At 38.1% G+C, this 16,857-nt stretch overlaps 4 protein-coding genes across 8 annotated transcripts in view; 1 reads left to right on the top strand and 3 right to left on the bottom strand.

Annotated features, from left to right (window-relative positions):
• LOC104773421 (uncharacterized protein At1g21580-like) overlaps nt 1-5,096 on the bottom strand; it is a 10,539-nt gene extending 5,443 nt beyond the window's left edge. Inside the window, exon 1 of one of the 4 annotated variants that reach the window (XM_019242659.1) lies at nt 13-5,096. In XM_019242659.1, coding sequence (XP_019098204.1) covers nt 13-4,932 — 4,920 coding nt within the window. In that variant the 5' untranslated portion in view covers nt 4,933-5,096. The remainder of the gene's footprint in view (nt 1-12) is intronic. The other 3 variants (XM_010498029.2, XM_010498031.2, XM_010498027.2) reach the window with 3 other exon arrangements.
• Nucleotides 5,097-5,771: 675 nt separating this feature from the next.
• On the bottom strand, nt 5,772-8,587 carry LOC104773420 (receptor protein kinase TMK1-like; the record flags this gene model as incomplete). The annotated part of the gene is given in 9 exon segments (XM_019242650.1): nt 5,772-5,794; nt 5,878-6,025; nt 6,108-6,187; nt 6,268-6,431; nt 6,507-6,755; nt 6,841-7,536; nt 7,621-7,870; nt 7,976-8,073; nt 8,180-8,587. Coding segments are annotated over 9 exon segments (1,865 nt in total), but the record flags the coding sequence as incomplete, so codon positions are not given.
• A 1,785-nt stretch (nt 8,588-10,372) lies between these two features.
• On the bottom strand, nt 10,373-12,900 carry LOC104773419. The gene is made up of 6 exons (XM_010498026.2): nt 12,354-12,900; nt 12,197-12,265; nt 11,630-11,734; nt 11,266-11,385; nt 10,870-10,959; nt 10,373-10,762 (listed from the first exon to the last, which is right to left on the bottom strand). Exons 1-6 carry the CDS (start codon nt 12,840-12,842, stop codon nt 10,646-10,648), a joined length of 990 nt encoding a protein of 329 aa, XP_010496328.1. The 5' UTR covers nt 12,843-12,900; the 3' UTR covers nt 10,373-10,645.
• Nucleotides 12,901-14,420: 1,520 nt separating this feature from the next.
• LOC104773417 overlaps nt 14,421-16,857 on the top strand; it is a 6,058-nt gene continuing 3,621 nt past the window's right edge. The window contains exons 1-6 of one of the 2 annotated variants that reach the window (XM_010498020.2): nt 14,421-14,847; nt 15,451-15,537; nt 15,699-15,791; nt 15,888-15,964; nt 16,261-16,387; nt 16,462-16,488. In XM_010498020.2, the coding sequence (XP_010496322.1) occupies nt 14,605-14,847; nt 15,451-15,537; nt 15,699-15,791; nt 15,888-15,964; nt 16,261-16,387; nt 16,462-16,488 (654 nt within the window). In that variant the 5' untranslated portion in view covers nt 14,421-14,604. The remainder of the gene's footprint in view (nt 14,848-15,450; nt 15,538-15,698; nt 15,792-15,887; nt 15,965-16,260; nt 16,388-16,461; nt 16,489-16,857) is intronic. The other variant, XM_010498022.2, reaches the window with a different exon arrangement.

Below are 16,857 nucleotides of genomic sequence, written 5' to 3'. Positions count from 1 at the left end.
CAACTGATTTGCCTTTCTCTTGACATATACCATTTGTTTCAAATTTAGAGAATCCAAGTTAGGCGGATTTCTCTTCTGCTGGCAATCTGAAGCGTAGCCTGTCTGAATTAGTGTGTCAGATGTCTTGAATATATCCCCACCAGAGAGTGGAACATTAGCTTCTCCTGATGTAGCAGAATCCATGATAGACTCAGGTAAACCGGTGGTAAGGTGATCCATGCTGCAAGATAATGCACATTTTCCTGATGAAGTAACAATGGCATTTGATACTTTGGAAGTGCTGCTGTCTGAGGGAGGCTTTGACTGCTTCTCAAGAGTAAGTATTTTTCCATTGTTAACAAGAGAAGAAATGTTATCAACATCAACCATACTGGACGATCCCGTGCTTTTGTCTTCGACAGTGAAATTATTCAACTGGATAGCAGATGAAGGCATTCCAAGGGCAACAGCAGGAGAACCATGTGGGGGTTTTCGAAGAAGACTATTCCCTTTACGTACATAACTACTACTAGATTGCGCAGTCACTTTGGGAAAAATCTGTTTTGTAGGCAAAGTCGACGACAAAGGCTTGGCAGCTACAAAAGAAGAAGGAGAAGTTTCGGACTTTCGATGCCAAGTGTGACGCTTCGTGGTATGAATCGGAGGGTTAGCAGTTTTCTTCGTTTCAGAGACAAAAGGCAGTGAACTGGGAACTCTTTTCTGAGTAGAGTAGTTGGATTTCTTTTTCCTCTTTTCTATTTCATGCTTAGAACTCATAGATGTCTTACTTTGGAAATCCCGATGTGGCACAGAGACTACATGATCTTTAACATGGGTCAATGCAAATTTCACATCCGCATGTGAGTATGATCTGGACACACGTACACCTGAATCACCAGGAACTTCAGTTCCAGAAACTTTACCATCAGATGATAACGCTTCACCATCAAATATACCAGTCTTAGCACTGTTCAGTGAGTCATTTTCTTGAGAGCCAACATTAGAAGTTATATCAGTCAGCTTCTCTATTGGATCACCATTTGTCTTCATAACTAAATCAAAATGCGCCGAAGAACTACCTGGCTGGGTTGGCTGGGTTACCTCATGGGAGGTCATGATTTGCTCTTGTAAACTATCTAAAAGGCTATCTCCTTTTTGACTCTCTTTACCTTTGCTAGTTTCATTACTTGGAAACACTGAATCTCCACTACCAGCAATAATATCAGTTCCTGGAGTTCTGTGCTTAGAAGTTTCATCAACCATGGAAGCAACATGAATTTCACTCCGTAACTTTCTGCACAGCCTTGGCGAGCTGGGTAGAGAATCACATGGAAACACTGAATCCCTCCTAACAGCAACAATATCAGTTCCTGAAGTTTTGTACTTAGAAGTACGACCAGAAGGCTTGGGTTTCTCTTTATCTTTGCTATTTGCATCAACCACATGAACTTCACTCCGTATCTGCCGGAAGTTACGCCTTGATGAGCTGGACAAAGAATCACATGAAAGCACTGAGTCCCCACTACCAGCAATAATATTAGTTCCCGGAGTGCTGTACTTAGAAGTTCCACCAGAAGTCTTCGCTTTCTCTTCTACCTCAATGCTTTCAGCACAATCATTTTCCTTATGCATGATGGCACCTTGAGAATCACTGTAGTTAGCTTGAAAAGATGTTTTGTTTTGTATATGGTCATTCACTACCTCCAAGGGAGAAATATCACAAGGACTAACAGAACTATCAGATACTAAGCACGAACTGACCTTTGAAAGATCCTTTTCCAGATTTTTATCCGCAGAGAGATTCCGGACAGAACCAATTGCACCAGATGATCCACATTCCAAACGATCTTCAGGGAACAACTTGCATACTGTTGTACATGGTTGAATTTCTTGGAGAGTAGATTCAGTATCCGCAACTGTTTCATTACCAGACATACCATTCATTCCAACTGCAGGATTTGTTTCAGTTATGAAAGCAGACAAGCTGGGTAATTTATCACAAAATGTTGCAGCACTCTGGCTAACGCCGCGCTCAACAAGACTCTCACTCGCACAATCAGTAAGATCTTTGCTAAGAGAAACATTTGGCTCCGATAAACAATCTTTCAAATCTCGACTATCTGTATCATTAAACTGATCTACAGAAGGAATTTCTGGAGGATGATGAGTTTTCGAAACCAGGTCTTCACCGCGGACAAGTCTCTCAGTACTTACATTTTCCACACACACCTCAGATGGTACTGCCATAGCTAAATCTGATTCATCACTATGCGAACAGCCATCAGTCTTCTCCACAGGCAACACATTTGATGATCCCTTTACCGTAAACTTTGTCAGAGATGAAGAGTCGTTTACACACATCTGTTTACCTTCATCACTGTCCATATAGTCAACCATTTCTGCAGCAATATTAAGAGGCGTAGTTTCCATGTTTTTTTTTCTGCTAACATTCTCAACTGATAAATTAGCTGACTTTTCGCAGTGACGAGGATCTTTACTTTCCATCTCGGAATCTACACTCATATCAGGTGACTCGACCATAGTATTGATAAGCGTCCCAACAGTACAACTGTTAGCATTAGCGAGGTCCCCTGAAGAACTATTATTGGCATTAGCAAGATCAATCGAAACATTAGCATTGCCCAGAGTGGCAGGGGAAACCAGACCCATGTGGAGACCCCTAGAGGAGTCATTTTCAGGAGACAAGGAATTTACATTTTTATTGATCATCTTGTTGTCAACTTCGATACCACCAACATCTGACTTTGCTAACACCTGACCAACAGGATCTTCTCTGTTAAAATAGGTGGATGCATTTACAGATGAGTTCTGAAAATCCTTCTCTTGATAACCCAAAGATCCATCAGATGAACTAATAGGTTTTCTTACTTCATACCCAGTATTTACCTCCATCATTTGTAAATTCCTTGATGGTATACAGTCCATGTCCTCGTCTTCACAATGTTGAGACCCAACACTGCACATAGGCTTACCAGCAAAATGAATTTCTCCTTCAGAACACCCAGAAAGATCAACGGCTGTTGGCCATGATACAGGTACTTTAACTTTAACAGGAGACATATTAATTAATGTCTTTGTTTTCATGATTTCATCCTTCTCCATGACCTTAGAGATGAGAGCTTCACCTGAATTACAACCAGTGCTCGTTCTGTCCAACACATCTTCATGGGACTTCATTGTACTTTGGTTATCAATAACATCTGCCACAGTGGAGCAAGCTTCTATATTGCTATCATGTTTCCCATTAATATCATCCTTGGCCTCTACTTTTAAAGTCTCGAAATAACTAGAGGCCTTTTCTGCAGCATGTACATTACTACGAATTTTTGCTTCACTACCATGAGCTGAAGCTTCAGGATCTGTACCAGAAATTTTGACTTTGCTGTCCTGAACGACACCATCAACAAACCTGACTTTGTTTAGCTTACCTCCGGAATCACTGGAAGGCAGAACTGAGTGATTGTCAGGCTCTTTTTCAATTTCAGATGCAGTAGTTTGCCTAGTAGACTGTCTATAGCCCTCAGAAACCGATGCCTCAAATGACAAATGGGTTTTCAACATTCCATTTCCTTCAGTTAATGAAGCCTTTTCATTTTTGTCAGAAAGCAATGCTCTTCTAGCTTTACTAGACCTAGGTGTCACAGACGTGCCAGAACGGATACCTGCATTTGTAGGTGATGCTACGGGCTTAGCTACCAGAACCTTCGATTTAAATGAAACATCAAGATCCACTGGAGTTCTCCCTCTTTGCTTCTCCACCAGCCCACGATCAGAATGACCCAAGTGTTCCTTACCCCTATACGAGTTAGAGTTAAACCTTTTCCCATTATGATGATTATGTTGCCGAGACCAATCATTCTCTCTGCTGTTTTGATACGATCTTGGAGTTTCAAGCCTTAGAAGAGCACTCTTCTTCTGGGTTTGTTTCCTGGGTGTTCGATTTAACTCATTGCTCTCCTCTCTTCTTCCACGGTCAACATATTGTTCTCTCTCAGAATGATAATAATCATCTTTTCTCCGGGGATACAGAGTCCTGCCTCCATTACGCGCTTCATCCCATCTCAGGTTTCTAGCCCCCTCATGACTTGCGGATGACCTAGTCATATTGCGACTGACTGTAACACTAACACCATGTCGTTCACTGCCATAACCAACACTTGGAGGTAAAACCCTATTTCTCTCATCTAAACCCCTAAAATATCTACCGGATTCTGATTTCAACTGACCACGGTCTTGATAATTACCCTCTATCCTTGTGGATCCAGATTCTTTTCTAACATATCCAAGATTACGAAACTCATCGTTAGACCTAGAACTACCATCTAAATCACGATTACTGCCAACACCGGAATAATCCCTGGACGAGCGGCTATAGTCATACTGATAGTTACGGCCTATTGGACCATCATCCACTCGGATTCGACCCTGAGAAGCATCCACTGTCCATGAATCATGCCTTTTTTCATTGAACCGAGCCCAATCAGACTGAGCAGCAATATCTCGCGATTCCGTACACTGGATACTGGATGACAACGGCTGCGATATCCTTTGAGGCTCATAGCTAACTTGCTGAGGAATGTATTGAGGATGCTGTTGCTGTTGCTGTAACGGTGGTGGCTGATTTTGCTGCTGAAGCGGCGGCGGCGGCGGCGGATGGTGAGAGTAATAAGAAGAAGGCGCCGGATTAGGAGGAAGATCTTGGCGATGATGAGAGTATTGTTGGTGGTGGTAATCCTGACGTTGACCATTGCTCTGGGTTGTTGATAGAGCATAAAAATTAGGGCTATCGGGATGAGATTGACGAGTAGGAGGAGGAGGAGGAGGTAACGGCGGTGGCGGCGGAAGAAGAGGAGCAGAAGGAGGATGAAGGTGAGGAGAGTAAGGAGAATTCCATGGATCGTAGGTATGATTGTAATGAGAAGAAGAATCCATGGCTGATTGAAATTTTCAGATCTTTTTTGGAACCGCGTCTTTCTTCTTCTGATGATGACGACGATAATAAAACGCACGCAACAACACGAAAACGGCGATAAAAATAGGATTATTGTATACACGAATTATAAAAAATCTACACTTCTCGAATCGTCGAAACGCGGCGATTTGCGGCAAAACCAGTTTTTATATCTTCTACTTCTTTGCAACGTGGAGACTCTTGTCTTCCCCTAATCTTATTGGGCCCATTATGGGCCTAGTAAAGTGAATAAATCAAATTCGTTAATAGCACTTCATCATATCCGTTCCTTTCAAACGCAGATAACACAATCAGTATGAGTGTATGTATGACTATACCACAGAAATAAATTGATTGACTCATACTTTGCTTAGGGTTGAGATAAGATTGCCAAAATCTGTTCTAGATTGTGATAGGCACTCTGACGAGTAAACGCCATTATTTTTATTTCAACAAGATAATGTTTTCTGTTGATAATGGCAATGAGAGAGTCTTGAGACACGGGGCACGTTCAAATGCAAGAAAATTCACTTTGATCCCTTCGAGTAATTATTTAGGATCAAGGAATAAAAAGTTACTTGTCTATGTTGCCCCAAAAAAGATTTTTGCAGGAAACACTCCAAACAATGGAACGCTGCAACATAGGGAGGGAGGAGGTCCTATATGAAACCCACAAATCCACCTCTCATCCACCGCCCATCACCCATCCAAAATGAAAAGAAATATGCCTTTTCATATATACACTTTAGACTTTACAGTCACACACACACAAAGAGAACCCCATTTTCTTCACCATCTTCACCTTGGGAAGTTTTGGCAATTGTTATCCAGAATCGGCTTCGCCTGCACGTGTACATATATCTCTGTTTAGCAGTAGCAGAGAAAGCTTAGAACTTTCAATGTAATATACGTTTCAAACTACATACCCACATAACAAGACTCTCTTGAGCCTTTGGAGATTCACTATTAACCGGTTTTCGTCCAGAAAGAAGCTCGAGGAGTACAACACCGTATGCATAGACATCTATCTTATTGTTCATCTTGCCATACATAAAGTACTCTGGAGCTAAATAGCTGCATCAAAGAAACGTATAAGTGATCTCTTACAACTTTCACGCAACATCAACATAATTTGATTCTTTTTTTTACAACTCACCCAAAGGTTCCTGCAATATCGGAGCAGATTATCTGAGTTGTAGATTGTGACGCCCACTTTGCAAGCCCAAAATCAGAAAGCTGTAAACAAGACTTACCTTCTTAGCATCACACAGTTTTCCTCTTTGATGTGAAAATATTAGATACTAAAAGATTCTTACCTGTGGCTCAAAATCATCAGACAGTAATATGTTTGATGACTTAACATCTCTGTGAATGACAGGTTGTGGAGCATTATTATGCAGATAGTCCAAGGCCTCAGCTATTCCCACAGCCACCTTATATCTCTTGTTCCAACGAAATGCAACAAGGTCCTTTTTGTTGCCTAATGTAAAACCGTGCTTTGTTATAGACAAGAACATAATAAAATCTGCGGTTGGCTAAAAGGTTAGAGGCTTACCGTGAAGATTCTCTTCAAGGCTTCCTCTTGAGAGATAATTGTATACCAGTAATAGGTTATGGTTTTCAAAGCAATAACCTAAGAGTGAAATAACGTTTTTATGGTGTAAGGTTGTGATGATGTCAATCTCTGCCAAAAAATCCTTCAACACACATTCGGTTTGCTTGAGAATTTTCACTGCAACCTCTCTTCCATTTGGCAGGTAACCTCTAAAAACCCGGCTGTTGCCTCCTTTTCCGATGAAATTATCTGAAAATGTACATTGCGTTTATTAAGTTAGACAAAAGGCAAATGACAAGAGTCTAAAGAAAGTATATGAGAGGAGAGAACGAACCAGCAGAGAAATTGGATGTCACTGACACAAGTTCCTTGTACTTAAAAAACTGGCAAGATGTGGATATCCTCGCCCGAAGATCATCCACATCCTCTAGGAATCTACTTGAGCTAGAATCAAGAGAACATTTCACGATCGTAGAATCATTTTCATCAGGAACAGTTGACAAAAGCTTAGTATCTTCAGATTCTGAAGAATCAAAACCAATCTGCTTAGTGTCTCCAACAACAGAATTGGTCCTAGAAGGTAGCTTCAGCACCCACTGGACAACTGGTATCTTTCTGAACGAAGAGCTTCGCGGAGCAGAAGCTAATACATCTGAAGGGGCTACACGACAAAGCAAAGGCCAACCTGGTCTAAATTCAGGCAGTTCCTTTACCAGCATAGTAATGAATCGGTTCAAATCTTCTGGAAATTTAGCGGGCACAAGCGCCATGGCCTTGTGGAAATCCGCATTATCATCTTGATCACCATTAGAACTTAAAGATTCAGAAGGCATAGAATTCATATCACGAACTGAGCAATTCCCAAGGCATGCAGAGACTAAAGAACGCCGTAGACTCTGGCCATTGGAATGATGCTCCTCCGACTCTTCCTCTTCCTCCTCGGGATGGTTTACTACTTTTGTATTCTTTTTCATTGTGGTAGGCATCTGAAAGAAATTAGACAAAGTGGTCCTACGAGCATCGCTTTTTCCTATGACAAACCAATGGCCCAAAACAAAAAAGAGTTTCAAACACTGATATAAAAGTTAGAAACTCATATAGGAAAAGGTCAAACCTTGAGAGTGATGAATGATCGATGAGGAGCCATCTTTCTGAAACATGACTTTCCCCTTGTCAACAGCCAGAACACAACAATCTTTTGATACTTTTCTGGCTAAGTACTTAGCCACGGAGACAGATGAATGAATTGTATGGTAACGTCTGGAGATTCCAACTACAACTTTAGATGCAGAACACAATTTTGCTTCTCTAACTAGAATCTTTCTAGAAGAAGAACCTCGGGATAATTTCAACTTCAACTCCACCTATTCAACATTTCCAAGTAGTCACATTAAAGACTGTTGAATTCATTCATCAGCTCAAAACAGAGAATAACAAAAAAAAAAAAGGCAAGACTTTAAATATTACACCTGTTTCAATTGGCAGAAACCTTCATAGACTTCAAGAACAGAGTCAAAATTCTTAACAATGGAGATAAGCGAAGAGTTGTCTGCTCGATCAACGATCTCTACAAAAATCAAAACAGAGAGAGTAAACACGAGAAACCCATTTCCAAAAATCGTAGCTTTATTTCGTTAATCTCAGAAGAAAGGAAACAAAAATGTTGTAAATACCATTGCCGAGAATATGAAGAGCGATGACGGTATCACCCGGTTCAGCAACCTTAACCAAAGCCCAATCAAGCAGCTCATTGCTCGACTCATCGAACTTCACGCCCACCATAACGTTACGCCCTCCTCCTCCTCCTGGAACGACGCCGTTTTCAGCCATCTCTCTTATGTAAGTTTCCTCAAAATGTTGTTGTCAGAACTCAGGTGAATACGTTGTAGTGTGATGATGATTCCTAGACACACAAGTATCATCGGACTGCTCACAAAAGAGAATTCTCAATCTCTCCTCTCACTCTCTTGCGGCTATGGTTTGTGGTTTTGCAGCTTCTGAGAAAGAGAGAAGAGTATAAGAATGGTGGAACATAAAATTCCAAAAATCAAAAAAAAAGGAACGGAGGAGGAGCAGACAATTTAGAATTTTTTTTTTTTTTTTTTTTTGCCACTGGATAAAATAGTATTTTTAGTCTACACACAGCACTGCACACACTCTCATTAATAAATATCATCAACCTAACAAAAATATCAAATCTTAAAAAAATTCAGATATATTCATGAAAAAAACATTACTATTTGTTACAACGTTATTTATTCTCTCTATTCGATTAATACATACATCAAATTATATAGCAAATGTACGTATTAGATACGGCGAATAAGGTCCACCGTTATCGGTTAATAGAACATTGTGTGCCATGTATAAAACCATAAATGAGGGGGCAATAAGATAACAAATAATACTATCTATCATAAAAACTTTTCATATGTATGATTCTCATTCCTTTGTTTCTATATGATTAATTCATTCCTTGTCTATTGTGTGTGTATTTTAATAGGTAAGTTGAAGATTCAAAGATACTTAGAGATTGTAGGCCACGAAGACCATACTTACTTTATTCAACGGTTTGATGCACGTACCTTATCGTTATTATGATTCCATTTTTGACTAATCTGTCTCATGCCAATCTCCTCTATTTAATCGTACAATTTATTTGTATTCGATTTATCTAGTTACACATGTTTTTGGTTTTCTGCAGATGATTATTTTATTATTACAATTTTATAACGTGTAAATTTGTGTTCCAACCTGCCAAGTGCCAATAGTAGCATGTATAGTTCAATGAATGTATGCATTCATAGTTCATACATTCATCATTTTCAAATTTCAGTTGACTTCGATTTTAACGTGCCTAAATACTTCGACTAAACAGAGTTGTATAGAACCAAAATTTTATTCCATAATATTGAACACATTCATTGTTTACAACTAATAAAACCTAACGAATTCCTTAAATCGATTACGGAATCGTTGGTAAATTGGTGTATTTTGTTTTATTTTAGGTGTCATTCCAAGTACGTAATTCTTGTAAATTTACAAGAAACGTAAATACTTTGTATAAGAAAAGAAAAAAGAAAAAAACATAACTGAAATGGGGAAGTTAATGTTCGGTGGTCACAGAATGGGCCGATAGAACCACCCACAAAAACATAACTGCTCTGTCGGCGACGTTGACAAATGTCATTCCACTCACGTGAAATCCCAATCGACCAAACATTAAACCGTCCACGTGTCGCTTTTGAAGTCATGTGATGTGATAAATCACATCGAGGATATTATAACAAACTACCTGCCGTTTTAGTAAGATTTCGTATCCCCCAAAAACGACACGCCGGCTAAGATCCAATACCCATGCTGCTTACTGACTCGGTGTTTTTATCACACCACCATCCCACTTGCAAACACTTTGTTCCAATCTTGGATATGACAATATCTCCTCACAAGAATAATACCAAAGCCATCATCATTAATCAATTGAAAACTTGAATTAAACACCTAAAAGTTTGCAAAATAATCTAGCTTCTCTAGTCATCGAATGTTATAGTCCATCCAACTTGCATTTACACACACTTTCTAGAGCCCAAACCATATCATCTAATATCGCATTCAACTCTGCTGCTAGAGAAGTACCCTGAGGTCAAAAAATTTGTCTACTATGGAACAACACATCTTCGACCTTCCACCGTATCATCCATTAACATCACCTGCTCTCATATTCCATCCCGCGGAGATTTTTTTATCATTGTCTCTTGGGGGTTTTTAGAACCAATTCGAGACACTGAAGTCTCGTAGCTTCCTGAGATGTTTCTCCATGTCTTCTCGGGTCTTGGTCCACTCTTCCCTTTCTATTACCGTTNGAATTAAATACCTAAAAGTTTGCAAAATAAGCTAGCTTCTCTAGTCATCGAATGTTATACTCCATCCAACTTGCATCTACACACACTTTCTAGAGCCCAAACCCATATCATCTAATAACGCATTCAACTCTGCTGCTAGTGAAGTACCCTGAGGTCAAAAAATTTGTCTACTATGGAAGAAGACATCTTCGACCTTCCACCGTATCATCCATTAACATCACCTGCTCTCATATTCCATCCCGGGGAGATTTTTTTATCATTGTCTCTTGGGGGTTTTTAGAACCAATTCGAGACACTGAAGTCTCGTAGCTTCCTGAGATGTTTCTCCATGTCTTCTCGGGTCTTGGTCCACTCTTCCCTTTCTATTACCGTTGTCGGATCATCTCTTTCCCCCTGAAAGAAGCAAAATCAATAAACATAGAGTGAAGATGAGTAAGAAAGCTTAGGTGAAGGACTACACATGACTGCCAGATGAAATGGATGTGGAAACGAAAAGCTACCGCATGTATGATTTTAAAGGAGGTTCCATTATCGCGTATCACGAGCAAGTCATCCTTCCTATCTCTTTTTCTTCCTCCCGGAACTGTCACCTGAAACAATCTAAAACTTTTAACATGGGAAGGAAGCTTGTCTATACAGCTTTGGGATATGCATGGTGTTTCAAGAACTCATAACTCAAGCTCTATTGATTCATAACTAGAGGGATATACAGTACAAATGTAAACCAGCATTGTACTAGTGTAATAGCATGAAACATATTCGGCTAAGGGAATATGTCAAAAACATCAAGAACACCCAATTGGTTACGGTCTACGATTGAGGTTTGTGCTCAGACTCGAAATGAGAACTTGTTCATAATGCTTAAATAAAAATTGGAAGGTACAAATCGGTCATACCAGAACTCTGGCTCTGGTGATTGACTTTGTCTTGGAATCAATAACATAGATCTCTTCAAGATCTAGCACAAATTCTGGATCGTTTGTCCTTCTGTTCCGGTAATGCTTTGTCAAGAAAACCTACATAACAAATAAACATGATAAAGACGACTTGTAACAGAAACTGTAACTACTAAACTAAACTAAGTAGTTTCGGGTTGATTTCATCCTTAACGAGTTATATAACATATTCCTGGTCAGGATTCCAAAAATGTTACCAAATTAAAACTAAGTGCTTCCTTGTTAATACATGTTGCTCAAGAATCCCTTCATCAACAACCTGATGGTTTTAACATCAATGTATGGGACATTGTCCAATATGTACCTTGGATATCTCCCTCTCAGATTTGTACAGTGGATCTCGGGGAGCATCAATAGGTGGTTCCGTGACATTGTAACATCCATAGTCACTCATTGCACATCGAATATACTGTATTGTAACAAAATCAACCAAGCCATTATTAGCACCAAACCAAAGTACTAATTGATAAACCTTGGATGTAAAACATACACAAACATCAATAGCAGAAGTGTACAAAATTGGCCAGAATGATAAGGAGTACAAAATTGGCCAGAATGATAAGGAAAGTGGACAAACAACACCCTAGCTGCCACATTCTCGGTTTCTGATTATACTAAGTGACTAATTGGTGGCAAAAGCTCTTATCATTTTACAACACTTTTTGAGTTTCTTAGTTCAAAATTTTAGTCTAGAAATAATAGCAAACTTGTACAGCTCAATAAGATAACATATTGTATACAATTACCAATTACCAGGTAGAGTGAAGGTGAATGAGATGAATTAGCAATCGAACAAGAAAAACATTTATCTTTGCTGAAGAAAGCATTAAGCATTACAAAAACAACAACTGATAAGGATAAAATGACTAACCTTTTGAGGCATTGGAGCAAGAACTCTGGGAATTGAGTAAATATCTGTATCCGGAGGAGTAACATACATCTGCATCCACAAAACAAACAAATGAACTCAATAGCTAGAGAACCCGAATAAAACGAGCAATTTTGAGACAATGAATAAACTCACACACCTCCCTGAAATCATAAACATCGTTATCTGGATCAGGCGGTTTTCTGATAAAGAAATCACAATCCATCAAGCTTATTTTATGAAACTCGTCTTCGTTTATCCTGTAATCAACCACCATATCCGAGTCCCATCCTTGCGTCGATATAAAGCTCTTACTCTGCACAAAAGCGATATCTCCGTCACCACCACCGCCTGAAGCAGCTACCGCGGCGGCCAAGGGGTCGTACTCTACGTCATAGTCCTTTTTGTTGTCAACTTCCTCCACTTCCTCGTCATCCATGTCGTACTCGTCTTGTCCACCTCCATCACCGTCGACGTCGTCTACTTTAACGATGATACCACGTCCCCGGCGGCGGGATTTGAGTGTTAGAGGCGCGAAACAACCGTCGTTTCTGAATGACGCGAATTGCCGCTGCGTGGCGGAGGGAGACGGTGGTTTTGTGGTGAATGAGAGTAGAGATAAGGAAGGAGAAGCGGCCGAAGACGCCATGGGAAGGAGATAAAAGCTCACAGAGAGTGTTCTAAAAGCTCACAGGATTAGATAATTCTAACAATATTATCGGTTCGGTTTTACTATTCGCTTTATTTTCGATTCAGATAGATTCCGGTTCGGATATGTTATGGTTATAAAGTCCAAAATTTGTTCCGTTTTCATCAAAATTTGTTTAATTTTCTAAAACTAGGCTACTTATATATATGTTACTAGAATATGTTTGCGTAATAACGCAGATATAAGAAAAATATCTGAAATTTGAAGTTGTATTCAAAATATTAATTTTATTTCATTTGATTTTGTTTTTTCGAAACCAGATTTAGAGTTCACACTCTATCTTGCAATACAATTTCTTTGTATATTACATGATAAAAAAATAGATTTTAATTATATGTAGTCAATCCCAATGAATAATATTTATAATTTTTATATAAAAAGTGCATTGTTCTCAAATTTATATCATACTTAATATATTAAAATCTAAAAATCAATAAAACATAATTCTCAAAGAAAAAAACTGAAAACTAATTTTATCTCATATTTGAAAAAGTAACAATATCTTAAAAAATTTTGTTTCATATTTTGTAATCTCATACGTAATAGTTTTACTACTTGTCCAACTAATTTTAAATAAAACTATACTAACATTATCATAAATTAATCAAAAATTCAAAGACGTTATTATGAGAAAATTTATTTGTTTATGTAAAGGTGAATATATACAATCATTTTTCTTTTAGTATTAATAATTGATAGTATAATTTATTTAATTATGGTATTATAGTAATTAATTGTATAATTTTCGTAATTTTTTCTTATAAAATTAGTATTTTAAAATTAGAATTAGTATTATATATATATATATATTAACTATATTTTTATATTTATTAGATTTTTAAAATTTTTAGTTTCTTATAATTTAAAAATTTGTTAAAACAAAGTTTTTGTATAACATATGACAAAAACTTTAATTGTTAAAATTGAAATATGTTGCGATCACATGAGTTACTAACTTTGAAACCAAAGTTTATATAATAATATAATATTGAATACGCTATCAAATCATTCACCGATTGAAAAACTTAAGAAATATACATTAATTTCTTATTTTCTTATATTATGTTAATCACTAATTTTAATACATTAAAATTTTGCATACTTTAATCACTTTTATGTATAAATTTATTTTTACTATATGATTATAAATAAATAATAATTACAATTAAATTGTAAATATTTTCCTTATAAATTACACATATTTTGCTATTGAAAGTAGTTATTTAATAGGTAACTTTTCCATTAGATTTAGTGATATAATAGATTACTTTTGGTTTTATATACTTTTCAAAAGTATTAATTATAATTTTTTTTTTAATTTTTTAGAATTATTAAATTAAATTTCTTTTACACATGTCCAAATATTATCGGTAGACTTGACACATGTCGCAATTATATGAATTACTAAAGATTTGATATTTTTAAGTTTAAGATTATAGTTATATATAAGACATTTTGGATATAATTTTTATTCTAAATAAATTTTAGGTTCGGTTCGATTCGTCTCCTTCATTTTTGGTATCCCGCGCAACTTTCTTCTTCATCTCTCTCTCTCTCTCTCTCTCTCTCTCTCTCTCTGAGTTTTAAGTTCTCTCTAAATCGATTCGGCCAATTTCACTTCTTTTGATTGGTGGTTCAGATCGTGCCGTCTCGAATTCGGGGTAGAGTGGATACCTGATAACTGACCCGACCCGAATTATTAATGTCGGAAGTGAAGGAGACGGGTGGGGTTTCTATTGGCGGCGAATCGTTGAGAGCGTCGCCGAAGGTTCTGACGGCTGGTGATCGGAAATTACTTAAGGTGGAGCTACGGCCAGGGGATACGACGTATGTTTCGTGGAAGAAGCTTATGAGGGATGCTAATAAGGTCAATGGTTCATCGGCTTCGGTTCCCGATCCGCCTCCTAATGCTAACCCTAACCTCGAGTCTCGAATTGCACCGCCGGTGAGTTTGATGTTGCACGAGATGGTTGTACTCGGATATATAGTATACGTGTAGGCATTATTTGTGTGCGGGATTCGTTTGCTGTTATCGGATTAAGCATTGTCTTTGTTTCTGGGAGCTGTGTCTTCCATGTTAGGGTTTTATCTAGGAGCTTTACTAATTTTACCGATTTTTCAGATTTGTTTGTTGGGGAAAATGCTTGAATTGGTTAATTGGGTTGAGGGATTTTGTTGTCGTTGCTCTCTGACGTCCTGTGTGCTGTGTTTCTAGAGTTCAATAAGCAAACTCCTTAGAAAGTTTGGAACTTGATATATGATCTTTGGCTTCTTTTCTAATTGTTAGCTACTTTAGGCGTTATCAAGTGAACATGCCTTCAGTTATACTTGATCTCGTAATGAATTTGGTTTAGTTAGTTGCAATGGGAACTGTACATGTATGAGTTAAGAATATAGAGAAAGTTCAATTAGCAGAACTAGGCAATTAAAGCATATAATAGTAGATTTTCATTTCGAGAAGGTAGAGTATGCTTACGGCTTCCTCACAGTTTATTCTTCTTACCCATACATGATGGGCTCAAATCATTGTTTTACATATCCAATGTAGGGGCAGCCAGCAGAAATTGAAACGAACGATCAACCTCATTCTAACCGTTTCAACGCTGTTATTGAGAAGATTGAGAGGCTCTATAAGGTATGCTACTTTTTGTTTAAACTTAAAACGCTTCTTTTGGAGGTTGGTTGTGGTATGTTTGATTTCTTTACATTCACCAATATTTTGCATACCATGGATTAGCACTGTTGCATTCACATATCTCTGAATAGTGTATGCTTACTTAAGAAAATTACTCTCAGGGTAATGATAGCAGTGATGGGGAAGAGTTAGACGGTGCTCCTGACGATGATGAGTATGACACTGAAGATTCATTTATCGATGATGCCGAACTGGTTGGTGTTGATATCTTCATATGTTTATGCGGGGAAAGTGTTTTTTCTTGACAGCTGAGACATCATATCTTTGTTATCTCACTCTATTCCTGGCAGGATGAGTATTTTGAAGTTGATAATTCAGCAGTTAAACATGATGGATTTTATGTCAATAGAGGAAAGTTAGAGCGGATGTGAGTTTCTTCCCTCTTTTCAATATCTGACGTCTCATTATCTGTGGTCGCTTAGTCACTTTCCATTTACTCAATCATTATTAGAATAGGCAATGTGTCGTAAGTATTTGATGGTCGAATATGGTTGGGAGTCTTACTACTACTGCCTCAGTTAATGTCTATAGCGTGATTGGTATGGTTCATATAGATGTAGCTTCTTATTATGATAGAGTTAGATTTTTTCTCAGTTTCACCTAAATATATTCTATTATATTCCATCTATGAGTTATCTAATTTCCGACTCCTTTTTACAACAGAGAACCTTCAACAACATCTAACCAGCAACCCAAAAAAAGGCGACGCAAAGATCCAGCAAAACCCTTTGGTGATGCTGTTGACGTATCTGATAAACACACCAAGTTGTCCTTAACAGCTAGGGGAAAGGTACCATCAAATAGATAACTAATTTGTTTCGGAGTTTGAGTCCGATGACTGATTATGCGAATGGTGACGTCCAGGATCAGTCAACGGCTTCCGGGTCCTCTTTGAAGAGAAAGTATAATGTCGCAAGGAAAACACAGGTGCCACCTTTGCCTTTTGGAGCGCAAGATGCGAATACTTCATTATCTCTGGATGATGTGAAGCATTCTGATAGAGCAAATCATCAGAATAAGAAGGACACATGTCCCAAGTCAAAGGAAACTGGATCCTCTAGTGCCCTTCATCAGAAATACAGCAACAAAGGCTTACATCAACAATCTAAGTCCCTGCCAGGAAAATCTCTGCCCAATGTTTCTGCAGAGGCAACAATAGTCCGCCAGAAAGAAAACAATGGTATGCATGAGCTGGCAAATGCAAAAAGCAGACAATCTAGTCAAGCGTCTGTAAGTACATTCCAACTGTGTCTTCAATTA

This window comes from Camelina sativa, unplaced genomic scaffold (genome assembly GCF_000633955.1).
Source record: "Camelina sativa cultivar DH55 unplaced genomic scaffold, Cs unpScaffold00535, whole genome shotgun sequence".
In the NCBI taxonomy this organism is placed as follows: Eukaryota; Viridiplantae; Streptophyta; class Magnoliopsida; order Brassicales; family Brassicaceae; genus Camelina; species Camelina sativa.
This window is presented reverse-complemented; position numbering and strand designations above follow the sequence as displayed.

Coding starts and splice junctions, on each gene's coding strand:
- LOC104773419 (XM_010498026.2), bottom strand. CDS start 12,842: ATGGCGTCTTCGGCCGCTTCTCCTTCCTTATCTCTACTCTCATTCACC. Junction 12,266..12,353: donor ATGTTTATGATTTCAGGGAG/GTGTGTGAGTTT, acceptor TTGTGGATGCAG/ATGTATGTTACTCCTCCGGA. Junction 10,763..10,869: donor CCTTTAAAATCATACATGCG/GTAGCTTTTCGT, acceptor TGCTTCTTTCAG/GGGGAAAGAGATGATCCGAC.